Source organism: Mus caroli, chromosome 4 (genome assembly GCF_900094665.2).
Source record: "Mus caroli chromosome 4, CAROLI_EIJ_v1.1, whole genome shotgun sequence".
In the NCBI taxonomy this organism is placed as follows: Eukaryota; Metazoa; Chordata; class Mammalia; order Rodentia; family Muridae; genus Mus; species Mus caroli.
In genome coordinates, this window is record NC_034573.1 from 101127298 (window position 1) to 101147307 (window position 20010).

At 40.0% G+C, this 20010-nt stretch overlaps 1 protein-coding gene across 2 annotated transcripts in view; it reads left to right on the forward strand.

Annotated features, from left to right (window-relative positions):
• Positions 1-20010, forward strand: part of Nrdc (nardilysin convertase) — a 63024-nt gene that overhangs the window by 28329 nt on the left and 14685 nt on the right. For both annotated transcript variants that reach the window (XM_021159242.1, XM_021159243.1), the window contains 12 exons: positions 544-639; positions 1798-1920; positions 5587-5644; positions 6425-6498; positions 7708-7777; positions 10954-11031; positions 12652-12772; positions 12851-12909; positions 13168-13222; positions 16459-16563; positions 17591-17714; positions 19614-19700. In XM_021159242.1, the coding sequence (XP_021014901.1) occupies positions 544-639; positions 1798-1920; positions 5587-5644; positions 6425-6498; positions 7708-7777; positions 10954-11031; positions 12652-12772; positions 12851-12909; positions 13168-13222; positions 16459-16563; positions 17591-17714; positions 19614-19700 (1050 nt within the window). The remainder of the gene's footprint in view (positions 1-543; positions 640-1797; positions 1921-5586; positions 5645-6424; positions 6499-7707; positions 7778-10953; positions 11032-12651; positions 12773-12850; positions 12910-13167; positions 13223-16458; positions 16564-17590; positions 17715-19613; positions 19701-20010) is intronic.

Sequence of the window (20010 nt, forward strand, 5' to 3'; positions counted from 1 at the left end):
CCCCTAAAGATAGCACATTTGCATTGTAGGTTCCAGTAATGGTCAGGGTGCCATTCTTTGAATGAACACTCTTTGAACCCAGGAAGTGGGTGGGTGGAGGAAGGAATGTTGCTATCTGTTTTATGACCAGCACCTGGAGCACTAAGCCACAAAAGCCACACTCCCAAGCCTGGGCCCCAAAGCCTCGAATTTTGTTACTTCTTCAGCCTCAGATCTGAAGACTAGCAGCATTTTATTAGTGCTTTTTTTTCGGGAAATTCTTAGACCTAGAAATCTAGAGCTGAAACATTCAGATCATTAACTACATTGCCTCATTTGAAAATAAGAGAAGAACTCTAGAAAGGCGATCAGTTTCCTCAGAATGACTGATTAAGTGATAGGACCAAGTTTAGGTTGTTGAGTTACCAGCTTCAGTTTTATAACATATTTTGAAAGTCAATTTTTATTGCTCCCTTGCTTTCAGTTCTATAAGCTTGAATTTCTAGACAGTCAAGAAAATAATGAAATTTCGTTTTACTGAAAATATTTCTTTAAAACTTACAGAGTATCAGCTTGCAAGGCCTTCTGATGCAAACAGAAAAGAAATGTTGTTTGGAAGCCTCGCTAGACCTGGACATCCTATGGGGAAGTTTTTTTGGGGTAAGATACCATAATTTACCTTATTTCTAGGTAAGAAGGATGAGAATAAGACACACTGATTACGAGGGTTAGAAATGTTGGTACAGTGCTTGCCTAGAAAGCAGAAGGCTCTGAATTTGATCCCCACAACTGCATAAAACTGGGTACAGTTGGGTGCATTCATGTCATTCCTCAGGAGGGGGAGGTGGGAGGATCTGAACTTCAGTGTTGTCTTCAGCCCCCAGGCCAGCCTGGGATATATGAGACCCTGTTATAACCAAGGAAGGACAACAACAAAATGAAACACAGAACCCACCCAGACTACCCAAAACTAAAGAACAATTCATGGTGCTGGGATAGCAAAGTGCTCTTTACCTTCTAAGAGCGCAGCTGGAAAACTCTTGGAATAGAGTGGTGTGAGCATGCTGTGCTTGGTCCTCTAGCACTGAGTTTTGCTAGAATAGAGTTGGACATTTTGTGAGTGCTTTCTAGGTGCCAGACACTGTGCTGGCCTTGTATGCATTATAGCATTAGCTTGTTATCAAGTATTAAGAGATAGGTACCATTATAATCTCCATTTAAAGATAAACATGCTGATTATAAAGTCTGATTGTAAAGTCTTCACCCCAACCTGATGTTTCCATTTATCAAGAGACACTCAGGAATGGTTTTCTAATACTTTTTGAGCTGTGGCCTAATTTTGTTTAACAGGTAAGCCGTTGAACTGGTATCTGCTTTTCATAATGGCTTTTTATTGTTGGTAGATATCAGTTGTAATCTATTAATCTTGTCATAGTATGGAGGCCAGGATGAATTGATCTAATTCAAGGCTGTTTTATAATATTTTTCTATATCTGTTGTGTAACTTATGGCATCCTAGCTTTTTATGTTTTATTTTTAAGAATTAGGCAGAATTTTAGTAAAATAATTCAGAGGGGAAAATCAATTTAATACTAGACTATCAAGAAAGGAATGTTAGGCAATTACTGTCAGTTGTTGAGGTTTTTCCAACCATCAATCCCTATGTGTCTATTTCAGAATTGTCTCCTGGCTTATGCTATTACTACATGACACTTGGGTAATTTCATAGGTTTTCTAAGCTTGTAGAAAACTCATTGTTGGTGTAGAAGTCCTTTAACAGTTACTTCTATAATTTTTAATTTTTTAAATTTTTTATAGGAAATGCTGAGACACTCAAGCATGAACCAAAGAAGAATAACATTGATACACATGCCAGACTGAGAGAATTCTGGATGCGCTACTATTCTGCTCATTATATGACCTTAGTTGTTCAGTCCAAAGGTAGTGTTATCTGTTACGCCCCTAGAGTTACTCTGAAGTATCATTTGCCCTTGATTAACAGGTCTTGAGTAGCAGGAGTCCACTGACATGCAGTTTATTTTTGAAATTTTGCAACATTTTGGAAAAACTTACAGATGAAACACATAGCCTAGAAAGAAAAAAAATTAAGAAAAAGTTAGATGACATGAATACATAAAATACATGTACATAATATTTTATTTTTTTATTACCATAAAATATACACAAATCTATAAAGTATACATTTAATCTAAACCTGGATAAACAAATTGCATCATTTACAGCAGAGAGAAATGTAAACAGACGCAAATGTATTAAAGCATAACTACATGAAATTAATGGTAGTAAATTAGTACTGACATGGTTTCTTATCCTTCTCCACTGTTGTGACATCTGCATGAAGCTGCTGATCGTGTCCACACGGATAGTTAGTCTGCTCTCGTCAACTGTATTGTAGGCTTTTTTTTTTTTAAAGGTCTCAGTACTTGAATAGTCTTCACCATATATAATGTGTATGAGATCTAAAGTACATGTCAATAGGTAGTTTATGTTACTGATACAGCTTTGTGAAGATCTGGCTGTTAGTCAATTTTTGGGATAGTCAAAAATGAGATGGAAAACAATTGAGAAGGACACTTGACCTCTGGCTTCCATACATATGAACACATGCATGTACACATGCACAATCATAGAGCATGCACATATAGTCCCATAGAGATGAGGGTGTGTGTGTGAGGGTGTGTGTGTGAGGGTGTGTGTGTGTGAGGGTGTGTGTGTGTGTGAGGGTGTGAGGGTGTGTGTGTGTGAGGGTGTGTGTGTGTGAGGGTGTGTGTGTGTGAGGGGTGTGTGTGAGGGTGTATGTGAGGGTATGTGTATGTGTGAGGGTGTGTGTATGTGTGAGAGTGTGTGTGTAAGGGTGTGTGTGTGAGGGTGTGTGTGTGTATATGTGTGAGGGTGTGTGTATGTGTGAGTGTGTGTGTAAGGGTGTGTGTGTGAGGATGTGTGTGTGTGTGTGTGTATGTGTAAGGGTGTGTGTATGTGTGAGGGTGTGTGTATGTGTGAGGGTGTGTGTGTGTGTATTTACTGCCCCAGAGGTCAGTATTCCCACATGTTGTTCAAAGATCAATTGTTCTACTTTCATAGGATGTTTGAGTCACTATGGCATATTGTTACTCCATTATCTGGCAAATTACAAACTGGAGCTAGAGAGGTGACTCGGCAGAGTGCTTGCTGTGCTTGCTGTGCTTGCAGTGGGCCAGACTTTGGTTCTTAGCATCCGTGATGGGTGCCTAACAACTACCTATAATTACAACTCTAGGGGATCTCACATCTTCTTCTGGTCTGCACCAGCACCCCCACACTAGTACACATACCACACAATACATACAACACACACACACACACACACACACACACACACACACACACCACTATACATAAATAAAAATATTTCTTAAAAATGGAAGGAAATGAATATGTTACAAAGTAATGGCAAAGTTCACAGAAACGTAAGATCATCTCATACAAATCATCTCTCACAGAAATAGGTCATTTATGGACTAGCTTCAAGTGTGTATGAGTGTACTGGTGCACTACTCAAGTGTGTATGAGTGTACTGGTGCACTACTCAGAGGTCATGTGTGGTTGAGACAGGGGCTCATGTAGCCGTGACCTTCTGGGATTTCAGGCATGTGCCACCACACCTAGCTCAGCGGTTGTGTTTTCTTTTCAGATGATTTATATTTGTGGTTTTATATTTAATTTATATCGCTCATAAACTTATAGGGCAAGTTGTTTGTTCATCCCTATATAAAGGTCCTATAAGATAATTAAGAGCAATCCTGTAGCAATGATAGAAGCATTCTAAATGTGCAAGACTGAAGAGCATCTCTGCTCCTTCCATGTCCTGATTATCTTAGTGACTCACTGAGGAGACTCCAGTAGCTTCTGTTGTCTTGGGGTTTAACCTTTTGTAGATGTCCTAATAATCACGTGTTAAACCATTCCTTTTGACATTATAGTTTGCATGTTTCTTCTCTTCTCCTCTCACCAAATATCATTCTCCTTTCTATAAAATTTTGCCCCAACCTCTTCAAAATTGAGATCAAAGCTGATAATATATGAAACAGTTTTCATTTTTCAAAATTAATCCAAAAATGTGATTCTAAATTGCATTTATATTGTTGTAGCAGGCATTGCTTATTTTTAGTATAGAGATTAATTTATAAATTGTTGCAAATTACTTCATGCATATGAAGTTTTATTCACTCTGGTGTTTTGTCCCTTTGTGATTTTTTTTCCTGTTTGACACAATGATTGTTACCTAGTACAGATTTTTGTTTGTTTTTGAGACAGGGTATCTCTTTGTATCCCTGAACTTGCTGTATAGACCTGGCCTGCCCTGAACTCAGAGAGATTCACCTACCTTAGTCTCCTAAGTCTTATTGTCAAATTCTAAAATAAACAATAGAATTTTGATGAGATCACATATAATCTAGAGTTCTTTGATTTTGAGAATTTCTCTTTTTATGCTATTTAAAAGTCAAATTTCTGGGTCTGAGGAGATGGATGGCTCAGTTACTGAAGAGCTTGTTTCACAGGCATGAGGATCTGAGTTCAGACTCCAGCACCTATGGCAGGTGCCATCCCAGCTCTGGGTAGGCAGAGAGGGCGGATCCCTGGGGCTTGCTGGCTAGCTGGGCTGGCTGAGTTAGTAAGCTCCAGGTTCCGGAGGCTGTGTTGAGAATATTGAGGAGGAGGAAGGACTAGTGAGATGGTTTGGCAGGTAAGACCAAGTATGAGTTCAGTCTACAGCATCTACATGGTGATTTCACACACAAATAAACAAAAGTAATTAAAAGTAGGTTTTTGCAGGTATTTAGGAGTAACTTTAAAAAAAACAGGTATTTGGGATGTAATATATGAGAGAAGATTAAAAAGCGGAGAACGATTGAGGGAGACAGCAAATATCAACCTTTGGACCCCACTTGCACACACATCACATCACAGCACATCACAACATCAAATACTTATATAGAGCTGACAAATACTTTAGCAGATTAAGGTGCTTGCTTCCAAGTACGACTCCTTGAGTTTAATCCTGGGGATAAACAAGGTGAAAGGAAACCAATTCCTGCAAATTGTCCTGAACTCCTCACATGCACAGTGGTACACACACACACACACACACACACACACGTGCACACACACACGTGCACACACACGCACACACGCACAAATCTAACAACAAGTAAACTATCTGTGTAAGTAAAGTCTGGCTTAAATTCAAAACTTGATTAGTCTTTTTTTTTTTTTTTTTAATTTTGCCTTTAGTTTCTTTTCTTCAAATTACTGGGAATTAAGCTCAAGAGTTCTCTCATGATAATCACATGGTTTGTCACTAGCAAAACCTTGTGTGCCTTTTCTAACCTTGTCAGTGGGCAGTTAGAGTCTAGCAGAACTGTGGGTGTGGTATGGTTTTTCTTCTCTGTTGATAGCCTTCCCGGTACTCCTGCTGGGTTAATAGCAGTCGTTAGCCTCATTCACAAGTGTATAAAAGACAGCCACCAGTGTGGCCACAGTCTTCTCCACTGACTAACCATTGTGTGTCCTGTTCTTCCACACCCCTTCCCCTCATTGTCCTTCAAGAAACCCTGGACACTTTGGAAAAGTGGGTGACGGAGATCTTCTCTCAGATACCAAACAAGTAAGACGGTTGCTTTCTGTAAGTTACATGTCTCCACAGTTAGAGGGCACACCTTTTTGTGTAAGTCCCAAAGGTATTTTTGTTCTTGTTTTTGTTTTTTTCAAATGTTGTAATACTACGACCTAAGGAAGTTTACCAACTTAGTCAAGATCATATGACTTTTGAGGAGAAAAGCTAAAACAGGAACCTTTTTCCATAATTTCTATAGTTCAAAAATTGCATGCTTATAAATTTATATTAAGCAATACTTTTGAAGATTTTTGTTTGTTTTTACATTTATTGTTTGTTTTCCTGTTACTGTCCAGGGCATTTGGAACTGTTATAAGAGAGGACCGTATTGGAGAGCATATCGCGTGCACCCACCTCTCTAAATGAATTCTGTTTAGAAAGGCATTTATTCTTCCCTTTTGTCAGTTGTTTGGAACGTGGACTGTTTTTCCCCTTAAAGAAGTAGTTTTTATATCTTATCACTCCACATATAGTTGTTACATTTAAAAAGTATTTCTAGAACAGCTTTACCACCTAAAAGTCCCTCTTACAGGAGGAGAGCCATGAGTAAATGGCACAGATTAGAGGCTGTAAATATTAGGGCAGGGTCCCTTGGATGCCGACAAGAAATGGACTGTAGACAGGATCACTCCATGGTCAAGCCGAGACTTCTCTTAGCCAGCACCGCGCAGGGTGGATTGTTTATGAATGTCAGTCAGTGAAGCACCCCTAATGATATTATTCATAAAGGCTGTTCCTAATTTAATCTTAATGTGTTTGTTTTGTTTTCAGTGGGCTACCTAAACCAAACTTTAGCCATTTAACGGATCCTTTTGACACACCAGCATTTAACAAACTTTATAGAGGTTTGTGAATTGAAGGCTTAAAATTGCTTGAAATAACTTTAGTACCTTTCCTAAAACTTAAGACTGCCAGTTTTCTTGGAAATGCAAACAAAACAGAACTTAGACTATGAGGTCTAGTTAGGGACAGACAGAGCCACTGGCGAGCTGTGGTGTTTGTGGCTGCTGGTCTATTTCCCTCTCCGTCTTTCCCATGTTCCTTTTCTCTTGTCTCCTCCCCTCCACCTTTTCATTCTTCCATTAAGAAAGCAAAGGTAGAAAAGGAAAAGACCTTAAAATTATTTTTTAAAACTTAGTTATACATAATGGTATTTGTTAAATTAAGAGGACCTCAGGTGTCAGGGAACTGGAAAGGGCCCCTTTAAGTCTTACTATTCCTAGAAAGAGAAACAGTTTGGGCAAATTTCTTCTGCTACTTTATAGGCAAACTGATATATAATATTGAAGATTATGAAAATAGATACTTACTAAATATATATACTGATCTTTTTTTTTTAATTTGGCATCTGTAGTAACTGTACAATGAATTGTTACACGATCACATTATAATTTACTTTCCAGTTTGCCAGCAGTGAGTGTTACAGAGACATTCTTAAGTCTCCTGCTTTTTGGTTCTTTTAATCATAGTAGTTGTTTTTTGCTCCCTCCCTCCCTCCCTCCCTCCCTGTTGCTTTCCATCTTGTCTACCCCAGGGTCAGCCTCACCTCCTATCATCAGTGACTGTTTTTAGCACACCCTTTCTGCTTCATCCTGTTAAGCCAGATATTCCAAGAGAGTATTTTCTGTTGTTTCTAGCTTTAGATTTTCTATTCATAGACTCATCGTCTCCAGAAATACTTTAGTCAGGGCCCACATTTCATCATGAGAAATAGAAGCAGGAAGACTTAAGTGCATGTGAGTTTTATGAAGATCCTGTTTTAAGCACTGTAACCAGGAAAGTGGTGGAGTGGATTTTGCCATGGACCCCCTTAGACCCGCACCTTTCTTGAAAGAAGGGATTCATCCTTTGTAGCATTTCACAGAGTCCTAGTTCTTTTTAATTCTTGCTTAAAACAGAATTACTCAGATTAGAAAATTGGTAACTTAAGTAACAACTGCAATAATAGCCATCCTGTGATTGCTGGAGGATGAAAGACATTGAACAAATACCTGTTCTTATAACAGAGGATGTTATGGAAAACCTTATACTAGTTCTTCTACATTTTTGTTTAGTTGTTCCAATCAGAAAAATCCATGCTCTGACCGTCACATGGGCACTTCCTCCTCAGCAGCAGCACTACAGGTAAGCCTCCAGGGGTTTGCTTCATTAAACCTATCGCGCCGGGGTTCAGAGAAGGCTGGCTGCTGCTGTAAGTTTAGGGTTTCTCTATTTAAAACCCAAGTGTTTTTTAGCCTGGAATCTAACTGCTACATTATCAAGTCTTGGGCATTTCATGGCTTTTTTGGGTATAGAGACTAGAATTTTCTGCCTGGAGTGGTGGTACACACTTTAGTTCTAGCACTTGCGAGGCAGAGGCCTACAAATCTCTGGGTTTGAGGCTGGCCTGGTCTATAGAGTGAGTTCCAGGACAACCAGGGCTACACAGAGAAACGCTGTCTCAAAAACGAAAACCAAAACTTAGATTTTTCTTATAATGAATAACTTTACCAGAGTCTTTGAAATTAGATATTTGAAAAAAAAAAATGGGGTTGGGGATTTAGCTCAGTGGTAGAGCGCTTGCCTAGCAAGTGCAAGGCCCTGGGTTCAGTCCTCAGCTCTGAAAAAACAAAACAAAACAACAAAACAAAAAAAGAAATTAATTTGGTATTGTTTACTTTACTAATTACTCTTTAGTAGTTATAGAGTAAAACATATTAATTTATGATTTATTTTCCATAGCATGAATCTTTTATTTACTTGTCAAAAGTGAAAGTTACATAGCTTTAAGTTATAAGGATTTACTTCGGTGAGTTAGGGGATTATATAAACTAGGGTAAGAATACCAGTTTATCAGTGTTTGAGCAGCATGGCTTGGGCCAAGCAGGATTTTATTTTGTTTTGTTTTTAGGTAAGGAATGGTCAAGTCTACAAATGCTTTATAATAAATAAATGCAATTGAATTGACATAAATTTATATTTTTAAAAAATACATTTTTTGTTGTTTTTTTGTTTTGTTTTTGAGACATAGTATCTCTACATAGGCCTGGCTGATCTGCAGCTCACTATATAGACCAGTGGCCTTGAACTCACAGATCCATCTGTTTCTACCTTCCAAGTGCTGGGGTTAAAGGTGTGCTGTACCACTACACCTGACTGACCCTTATGTTCATTTTTCCAATTATGTGTATGTGTGTATCAGCATGTGGGTATTTACACATGAGAGCACGTGCCTTCTTGGAGCCCAGAAGAGGGTGTTCAATCCTCTGGAACTGGAGTTACTGGTGGTCATTTAAACTTTACAAAATGGGTTCTGGGAAGAGAAGTTCAGTTTTATGCAAGCTCAGTATAGAACCATCTCACCAGCCCCTCTCATTTTTTTTAAGCATAGTCCAAACAAAACAAGGCTGTGAGGACAAACCCAGTAGAAGAAAGGGAAGCAGTGTGTGTTGCTTAAGCTCAGTAAAAAATGTGTTTTGTTACATACTAGAATATTTGAATAATCAAGTCCACTAAAATTAACAAAAACATTATGGTTATAGTAAAAAGCAGGAAGGTGCATATATTGCAAAAAGCAATATATATGGGATAGTTACAAATATCTTAAGAAATGTTGACATTGTTAAACTAATGCTAAGGAGGATCAGCTAAAATGCTGTTCTGTCCTTGTCTCTGTCCTCAAAGATGTGCCAAACATTAGTAGCTTATATTATATTGTTCAGGCATTAAAATATTGAGTGTATGGGGCTGGAGATAGGGCTTAGCTATAAGGAGCACTGCTTGCTCTTCCAGAGGACCTGAGTTTGATTCTCAGCACAGAATTCTTGTAGCAGCTCAGAATTGTTTATCCCTCCAGTTCCAGTCACCCAGTCATGGTGCCCTCATCTGGCCTCTGTGAGCATTGCATGCATGTGGTACACTGACACACATGCAAGCAAAGCACACACCCATATACATAATATATGTATACATATGTACATATTAAAAATAATCTTTTAAAAACTAAAAAAGAACCAAATATTAAGCATCTCTTAGGGGATAGTGTCTCAGAATATGCTGTTATCAAAGACTTTATCCTTTTGATCACTAATATTGAAGAAATGTTGAAAATTACAATAAGTGACAAGTTGTAGGGGTTGGTCTGTTGCCATCTAGCTATTCTGTGAGACCTGATGCTTTATTTAACATTTCATTTTTCAGTCATTGTTATACCCCAAATAAGTTGACCCCAGTAAGTTAGCTTTACTAGAGAACAGTTTCACACACTTTCCCTTCAGTATTGCCAGATGCAGCCATATTAGTTTTGTTCAGATGCAGATGTTCAGTTAGCCGGGCTTAGTCCATAGCTGCTTTTACTCTGAGCCAGTCTAGTGTGTGTAATTCAATTGATAGGTTAGTCTATAGTACGAAGTCTTTTGAGAATTGTGTTCCAGAGTTAAAATAATATTTTTGATTTTTTTTCAAGAACTTAATAAATTTTGGTGGACATGGTAGCCAGTACCAAAAGTCCCTATGTGTTTATTACATTACAAAAATACTAGCTAAATGAATTTTGAGAGAATTTGAACAATATATTTTTACATTTATTATACTGTGTGGTAATAACTGTGTTGCACAAAAGTCTGTGAGTAGTAAGTGGTTAATCAGATGAAGAGGAAAAGAAAAGTGCATGAAATTGTATTTTTGGTTCATGATCCCAGTGTTCTTAAACTGAAGCCAGGCTCTTGATTTTCCAGCCTTTAGCAGAGTGGTTTTTAAAATCATTGATATAGTAATGAAAGCCTTTGTGAAAATCTGATTCTGGACACTATTGGGTTCTAAAATGTTAGTCTATTCCAGCAGAGGAAGCTTGGGAGATGGGGACAGGAGGCTCTGTGGGGCTCATTGGCCAGGCCAGCCAGTGTAATCTAATTGGTAACCTCCAGGCCTGTGAGAGGGTGCGTCACGGCGGGTGATTGGCTCCATACAGCTGATGCCTAAGATCTCTCTCGGGCCTCCCCATGTACACATGTGCATATGTACCTGCACACACATGTTAAGTACACAGGAACACACACACACACACACGCACACATCTAGAAGACCTTAAAAAAAAAACATGCCTCTTTCCTGTAAAAGGTAGCAGACTTATATTTTGGAATTATTCTGCTCTTTTGGTGAGCTTACATGAAATGTCTTATCATTTTCTGTTTTTATATTATGACTGTTAGCTGATTACAACTTCATCTTTACTGAAGTCATAAGAACAAGCTTAGATTCTCAAACCTTGTGTATTTAAACCTGATTTTGACTTCTGACCTTTGTTATAATTAATTTTTTAGGGTGAAGCCACTTCATTATATTTCCTGGCTTGTTGGACATGAAGGCAAAGGCAGCATTCTTTCTTACCTTAGAAAAAAGCAAGTATTCAATTATTAAGCATTTTTCTATAATAATCTCTAAATAATAGCAGTAGGTTTTACCATGTATTCCTTTGCTTTAGTTGTTATAAGGTCTGGAATCAAAATACTAATCATAGTTATAATAACAACCTAGGTCATTTTAGTGACTATTTTTAAATTTTTATTTTTTTATTTTATGTGCATTGGTGTTTTGTCAGGTCCCCTGGAAGTGGAGTTACAGACAGTTGTAAGCTACCGTGTGGGTGCTGGGAATTGAACCCAGCTCCTGGAAGAGCAGCCAGTGCTCTTAACCACAGAACTGTCTTTTTAGCTCATGTTGGAAATATGACAAAATATAACAAAATTATACATGAAAATTAACAGCTGATCCCATAATTATATAAAAGTTTAGTTCTAATAAAAGTATTTGAATAAGTAACTCAGTTATTTTAATGCGGTGGCTCTCTAGGGTCTCCAACCCAGAAGGAGGACTGTAGAATCCTACTGAATATGTGCAGTTAAGAACAGGCGATGCAGCTGTGTCAGTAGAGAGTCCTAATGCAGCTAAGGCACGGTTTCATTTCTAACTGAACAATAGAAATAGAACTTTAGGATCCGGACTGTACTGTAGTTTGTCTTTTTCTTCGTACTAATTCAAGAATAAAAAGATAGATGAAAATTTTGTAGAAATAATATTTAAGATATATTGTGTTCCAGAAATTGAGAGGGCAGTTGTTACTGAGAACAGTAGTGTCAGAGGGTACATGGGTGATCCTGTCAGGACGTGGGCAGCGAGCCCTGAGATAGGCATGGCTGGTCTTCCTGAGAGCTCCTGGACTTGCAAGCTCTTTAGTTTGGTGGATGCCCTCTGAGTTAAGTTTCTGGGGTTATTTTAACTAGGAACAAACTACTCCCATTGCTGCTTTGCTGGGTAACCCATGTAGGATAGGTAATAGTCTCAAAGAATTCACTTGGCATTGCGAGTTGGGTTATATTTTATGTGTTTTAGAACGTGTAGCAGGCAAGATCAAAGATGGTGAGTGGGATGGCCCTAGTAACTGCAAGCCACCCAGGTAACGTCTGTGCTCCCACTTTACGTTTCACTCGTAACCACACGGACGGCAGGCAGCCTCGCCGTTAGACAGGAGGAGGTGACTACTGTTTGTTCTGTTGACTTCTAAATGTCCTGTAATTCCTTGGACTCCTAAAATGTGAGCTTTAAAACTTAACAGTGTTGGGTGTGGTGTCACAATCCTGTAATCTCAGTTCTCAGGAGGCAGAGGCAGGAGGATAGCTGTAAGTTCAAGCCTAGTCAGAGCTATGTTGTGGCTCTGGTCTCAAACAAACAGAACTCATTTAACTCTTTTTTTCTTGGTCTTTCGAGACAGGGTTTCTCTGTGTGGCTCTGGCTGTCCTGGAACTCACTTTGTAGACCAGGCTGACCTCGAACTCAGAAATCCGTCTGCCTCTGCCTCCTGAGTGCTGGGATTAAAGGCGTGCGCCACCACCGCTGCCCCTCATTTAACTCTTAAAGTATATGTTTACATCAAAAGCTCAGGTTCCAAAATTTTACATAGAAATGTTGCTGACTTGGTTAGTTTAAAGGCTTACTAATTAGATTAATTCTCCCAACTGTAGGTGCTGGGCTCTTGCATTGTTTGGTGGAAATGGTGAGACAGGTTTTGAGCAAAATTCTACTTACTCAGTGTTCAGCATTTCTATTACGCTGACTGATGAGGGTTACGAGCATTTTTATGAGGTAAGTAAGTGGAGTTCGTTTTCTTTTCTCCAGATACCACTTTATACAAAAAAACCTAATGCAATGTTCTACTTCCAGGTTGCCCACACTGTCTTTCAGTATTTAAAAATGCTGCAGAAGCTAGGTCCAGAGAAAAGGTAATAATTATTTCTTAGGATGAAACTAAGACAGTACAATCTGACTTCAGGCTGCCAACAGACATGTTTAGTTGTCCGAGATTGTGTTCTGTCATTTCATCCTGTTTCCTCTCTACCTGTCCCTCTGCATCTGAGCGTACACCATGGCCTTGTGCACACATTTACCCCGCCCTTTGCGTTTGTAGGCCTCTCTCCTCTAGGGCGATTGCAATGAGAAATTTTAATATATCTTCTAATTGTCATGTTCTCTTTTCACAGAGTTTTTGAAGAGATTCAGAAAATTGAGGATAATGAATTTCATTATCAAGAACAGGTATTAGAATTCAAATTTCTTTTGCATGTTATCTCTGAACTGGTGTGACCATTGTTTCACCTTATGAAAGTGTCACTGGAATTTTAATTGTACCACTCTGTCACGTTCATCTGTAGATAGCCTTGACACTTTTGTTTTTAGCATTTATATTAAGCTTCAGGACAAGACTGGGCCCATGACATAGGTCATGTTATGTGATGATCTTTCTATGTAATCACTTTTTTTGCTCATCCTCTTTGATAAGCATTCAAGGGAGAGCTTGCCATCGAATTCAAGTATTATGAAGATATTCTACTTGGTAATCAATAGAAATTACCATGTGTAATAAATATTAAGAACGGTTGAGCTTTGGGACTTAAGGGAGAGGAGTTTTTCCTTGATTGAAGGTCTTCGTGGATATGATAAATTTGATTTGAGCTTGCCAAACACATAAGCTGTGTTTATAATCTGGCGAATTGGAAGTACATAGGTAAAGAACTTCATGGGGTTGGCACACTGGCTCGCTCAGTAAGTAAAGTCCTTAATATGTATGCATGAGGAATTGAGTTTAGAACTCTGGCTCCCATGCAGACAGGAGTGGAGCCGGGCGTGGTGGTTCCCACCTTTAATTCCAGCATCTGGGAGGCAGAGGCAGGGAGGGCCTGTGTAGGAAGTTCTCTCTCAACTTTCACCTTTGTCGTACACTGGAGTGCACCCGTGTACACACATGCACATGTACAGAAACTTGGGGACCTGTAAAAACGTTAATGATCCTGTATATCTGTAGTATAAGAACATATACATGAAAGTATTGTTATACTCGTGACAGTAAAGAGTTTAGAGAAGGGCTGCGTGCATGTGTGTGTGCGCACATGCCCATGTACAAGTGTCCTTTGGAAGGCTATTGAAGTCTGTGGATCATTGCTCAGAATAATGCATCTGGCCACTCCCTAGCTTTAGAAAAGCTGCAGTCACTGCATGGGGATTGCTAGTACTCCATCACCTAGGAATCCCTGGTGATATCTTCCCCTTGCTTCTCTCTATGTGCATTTTTTATTGGCCCATTTACAGTTACATGGTCTGTATTTGACTCTTAATGTTTTATCCTGTTTGTTATACAGTCATTCTCTTACATCTCAGCCAAGTATGTTGCCACAGTTGAGAAACTGTTAATGCCCAGCCCATAGAATAGTGTTTTTAATTGTGTAAAAGTACAATTCACAAAAGTATAGAATGAAAATGCTCAGAATAATAATAGTGTCTCTCTTGTGTAATAAGATCCATTGAAAAATCTAGTGATTTTCAGAGTTGTTCAGCAGTGATTATACATGATATTTTAAACATCTGTAACAACTGAATTGTATTTCCTGTGGGTGGTAGTTATAGACATTGCTGATGTCGATAGTATTGACTCTTCTTACTTAGCACTGGGGACTCAGCTTGACATAGCAGGCAGGCATCCCGCTGTGCTTCTCCTCCGCTTTGCTTGCTTGCCCAGTACCTACCCTAGGCTTTTGCATCACCATTCAGCTTTCAGGAAGTAGGATCCTTTCGTCATAGAAAATACCCGGAATCTCTCAGGTGTCTACTATGTTGGTAAGAGCAGTTGTGTTACAAGGAAGAAGCTGATACGAGTAACTTATTAAAAAAGTAAAACAGGCTGGGCAGTGGTGGCGCACACCTTTAATCCCAGAGCTTGGGAGGCAGAGGCAGGCAGATTTCTGAGTTCGAGGCCAGCCTGGTCTACAGAGTGAGTTCCAGGACAGCCAAGGCTACACAGAGAAACCCTGTCTTGAAAAACCAAAAAAAAAAAAAAAAAAAAAAAAAAAAAAAAAAAAAAAAAGGTAAAACAGAGCCAGGCCTGGTGTCATAAGCCTGTACTCTAAACTATCCTGGAGGCTGAGGCAGGAGGATTGATTCTAAGTTCAAGGCCTTCGTGGGCTACTGAGTGAGTTAAAGGCTATCCTGTGCAAATTAGTGAGACTGTCTCAAAATAAACAAAGATTTTGTGTATGTATTAGTTATTTAGATGGCTATCGTTCTCAAGGGTGTCCGTCCTGATGGCAGATGATGGATGATGGCATGTCCATCTGAGAGCTCACATGTCAGACTGCAGGGAGGAGGCAGACTGCAGTGGGGTGGTGAGAGGCTTTTGAGAGTTTAAAGCCTGCCTTCAATAACACATCTCTATCAACAGGCCACACCTCCTAATCCTTCTCAAATAGTTCCAATGGGGATGAAGTATTCACACATCTGAGCCTGTGGGGCCATTCCCATTCAGACCACCACAGTGTGATATGGGTGCACAGCAAAGACTTGAATTGATTGATTTGTTTTTTTCTGGAAAATTATTTCTACTTTAAAAACCAGAGAAACTTGTCATTCTTTTATTTTTAAATTGAGATAGCATACTGATTAATATAACTTCTTCATAGAAATTTTACTTTTATACACCATAATAAATGTTCACTTTTTAGTACAGTGTGATTTTTTTTTTTTTTTTTTTCGAGACAGGGTTTCTCTGTGTAGTCCTGGCTGTCCTGGAACTCACTTTGTAGACCAGGCTGGCCTCGAACTCAGAAATTCGCCTGCCTCTGCCTCCTGAGCGCTGGGATTAAAGGTGAGCGCCACCAACGCCCGGCCTGTGATATTTTAATACATGTATACAATATATAATGTTCTGATCAGAGTATTAGGTTTGTTTGGGGAGTATTCAAATTCTTTTTTTGCTGGCCGTTTTGAAGCATTTGCCATTTGCATGGTTCCCCTTCTGCTCTACAGAGCGCCATTACTCTGTCCCCTGTGGGGCCTGGCCCTGTCCTCAGTCATTTCCACTCTGCCTTGTGCTCTTGATACCCACTTTCTACCTCTGACTGTCACCTCGGGACACACTGCAGTTTGACTTATCTCAAAAGCAGTTGTTAGTGGTAGGTCCCATCTTTATTGACATAGAAATCATGTCGGGCACTTGACAGAGTTGAGTGTGGGACTGCTCTCATGACAAGCTCCTGTGACTGGAGCTGAGTTGGTTGGTTTTGAGTTCAGCATGACACTTTACAGGGGAAGCTCCCCGGCACTGAGGCACTGAAGCATAGGCTCGTTCTCCCTCTCCCCTCTCCCCGTGTGTGTGTGTGTGTGTGTGTCCTTCATTGTATCCTGTTAGAGCAGTGCAGAGGCTTCTGTCTCAAGTGTGTGTGTTGTGACAGTTAAGGACAGCAGTGGCGGCTCTGGTGTGAAATGATTGTACCTCTTTACAGACAGATCCAGTCGAGTACGTGGAGAACATGTGTGAGAACATGCAGCTGTACCCACGTCAGGACTTTCTCACGGGAGATCAGCTTCTGTTTGAGTACAAGCCAGAAGTAAGGAGCACTCCAATTGAAAACTGCTTTAGGTGGTGGCATGTGCCTTTAATCCCAGGACTTGGGAGGCAGAAGCAAGCAGATCTCTGTGAGTTCAAGGCCAGCCTGGTCTACAGAGTGAGATCCAGGACAACCAAGGAATGTAGAGAAATCCTGACTCAAAGAAAAGAAAAAACAAAACAAAACAGAAAAGCAACAACAAAAACCCAAAACTTGGTTTAGGAGAGAGGGGAGTGAAAACGTGTAGAGATATGTTTAGGAACTGTGGGAATGCAGAGAACTTGGTAAGTTAGTCAGAATTTTTGTTTGTTTAAAGGGAAGACGAATGAGTTTTTCCTGAGTCTCTTACACAAGGCCATCTGTTTTTTGTGTCATGTATCCGATGCTGGCCTCAGACTTGCTTTGTAATTGGAAGTGACCTTGAACTCCCACTGTTTGTGCTTCTTTCAGCTGCTATGATTGCAGGCCTGCCTCTCCATGCCGAGTTTATGTGGTAGTAGCTGTCACACCCGGGCTTCTTGCATGCAAATGAGTCACATCTCCACCAGGAGGACACACACTGATGTTTGTCAGTTATACCTCAATAGAAGGAAAAATAAAGTTTTTAGAAATAGTAATAAACTTAGAGTTTATAAATTAGGAGATTCATGAACTAGAAACAGTTCACTGAACATCATGACACTGTAGAAACAATGCAAATGTTTTTGTTTTTTAAATAGTTTATTTACTTAAGCTGTTACTTAAAAAATAAAATATAAGTTAAATTGTTACTTAAATCTTAAATTGTAGCTGGGCAGTGGTGGCGCACGCCTGTAATCCCAGCACTTGGGAAGCAGAGGCAGGTGGATTTCTGAGTTCCAGGCCAGCCTGATCTACAGAGTGAGTTCCAGGACAGCCAGGACTGCACAGAGAAACCCTGTCTCCAAAACAAAACAAAACAAAACAAAACAAAACAAAAAAAATCTTAAATTGTGTTTTACATTTTCGACTTCCTGTCTCTGACGTCTTTTGCTGTCCTCTATGTTAGGTCATTGCTGAGGCCCTTAATCAGCTAGTTCCTCACAAGGCAAATCTCGTTCTTCTGTCTGGTGCTAATGAGGGAAGATGTGACCTCAAGGAGAAGTGGTTTGGGACTCAGTATAGCATAGAAGGTAAGTTACTGTGATGAGTCTCCTTTATTTAAGCATATTTGACTCAGCTGGGGATGTTTTAAAGAGATTATTTATGTGTGTGCATATATGAGTTTATGTGCAACCATGTGTGGATACCCATGGAGACTGACGGTGTCGATCCATTAAACTGAAGGTAGAGGAAGTTGTGAGCTGCTGTGTGGGTGCACAAGCAGCAGGCGCTCTCTACTGCTGAGCCGTCTTTCCAGCCCCATCAGCTGGGAAGGTTATCCTTTAATACTCTGGTAGTTCTTATGGAGACAAAAAATGTGGGTATGTGCATATGTATTCTATAATATTCTTATCTTATATTTTATTTATATTATTATTTTTTTAAACAGGGTGTCACTTTGCTATCTTTTTTTCTTTTTTTTGGTTTTGTTTTTGGTTTTTGAGACAGGGTCTCTCTGCATAGCCCTGACTACCCTGGAACTCACTGTATGTGTAGACCAGGCTGTCCTCAAACTCTCAGAGCTCTACTTGCCTCTGTGTCCAAGTGCTGCAGTTAGAGGTATGCTTGGGATGCCTGTCATCAGGCTTCCCTGGTCGACACTGCTCTTAGCATTATCTTCTAACTCCCCACAGTAGCTCATTAAGCTCTGAACACTGGCTTTTTAGCCCAAAGTTCCAATGTCCTTTCATAGTCCTTTACAGCAATATCCCACTCCTGGCACCATGGGTAGGGTTTCTGTTGTGATAAAACATCATGGCCAAAGCAACTTGGGAAGGAAAAGGTTTATTTCTTCTTACAACTCTCACGTCACTCTGTCACCAAGAGAAACCAGGGCAGGAATTTGAGGTACCGGGAAACATGGGGGCCAGAACTGAAACAGACCTCACGGGAGGGCTGCTTATTGGCTTGTTCTTCATGATTTTCCCAGCCTGCCCTCTTGTAGCATCCAGCACCTGCCAGGGGTGCACCACCCTCCCCTACTAATTGTTAATCAAGGGAATTCCTACAGACCTTCCTTTAGGCAACCTGGATGGAGGCATTTTCTCAGTTAAGATTACCTCTTCCTAGATTTGTTTAGGTTCATGCCAAGTTGACAAAAACAAATCAGGACATTGGCCTCAAACTCACAGAGGTCTGAGTGCTGACATCAAAGGAGTATGTCACTGTGCCTGGCAAAAAGTATACGTTTAAAAATTTTTATTTTGAAATGAAACATACTTATATTTTGTACTTTTCACTATCTTTATATTTATGAATTAGTGAAAACGTCCTCCTTAATTGGCTATTTGGTAGCTAGATTGTTCTTTGTATTCATTGCTATTCCCTATTTGCTGTTCTCAAGGCAAGGTTTGCTGTGTAGCCTGCTGACCTGCCTGAACCTCTGATTTTACTCTTTTCTAAAGAAGTGCTTCTCTGGAGGCCCCACTGCTCTGCTCCTGCTCTATGCAGTGGACCCAGAATACCAAACCATTCCTCTAAAAAGGGAGAAAAGAAAGGAGGAAGGGCAGGAAGGAAGGAAGGAAGGAAGGAAGGAAGGAGAGAGGGGAAGGCATTTGTCAGACTTCACTAAGTATATGTGTCACCTGGCTCTGGCCGGATGTGGTGACACATGCATATAATCTCAGCACCCAGAAAACAAGGCAGGAAGACTGGGCAACTCTCCTGAGAGGGCAGTGCAGGCTGTGTAATGAGACTTTGTCTCCAGAACTGAAGAGGGAGGGAAAGTACAGGGGGAAAGATTGGCTCTGCATTGCAAACCGTGCCTCAGATGATGGCTGCCCTGCCTGGTCCTGCTTTGACTAGTGAGTTTCTAGGTTGCATAGCTATGGCTGAGGAGACATTGAGTAGTGAAGGCAGTTGATGGCTGGTTTGTTAAGAGAATTCTGAATGTTGTATTTGTTGGCTATGTCTGTTTTTCCCCTCCACAGATATTGAAAACTCTTGGACTGAACTGTGGAAGAGTAATTTTGACTTAAATCCAGACCTTCATCTTCCAGCTGAAAACAAGTACATAGGTCAGTAAAATAGGAATCACCATGTGTGTCTGTACATGTGTGTGTCTATACATGTGTGTGTCTGTACATGTGAGAGTAAATAGGAATCACCATGTGTGTCTGTACATGTGTGTGTCTGTACATGTGTGTGTCTGTACATGTGTGTGTCTGTACATGTGTGTGTCTGTCCATGTGTGTGTCTATACATGTGTGTGTCTGTACATGTGTGTGTCTGTACATGTGTGTGTCTGTACATGGGTGTGTCTGTACATGGGTGTGTCTGTACATGTGTGTGTCTGTACATGTGTGTGTCTGTACATGTGTGTGTCTG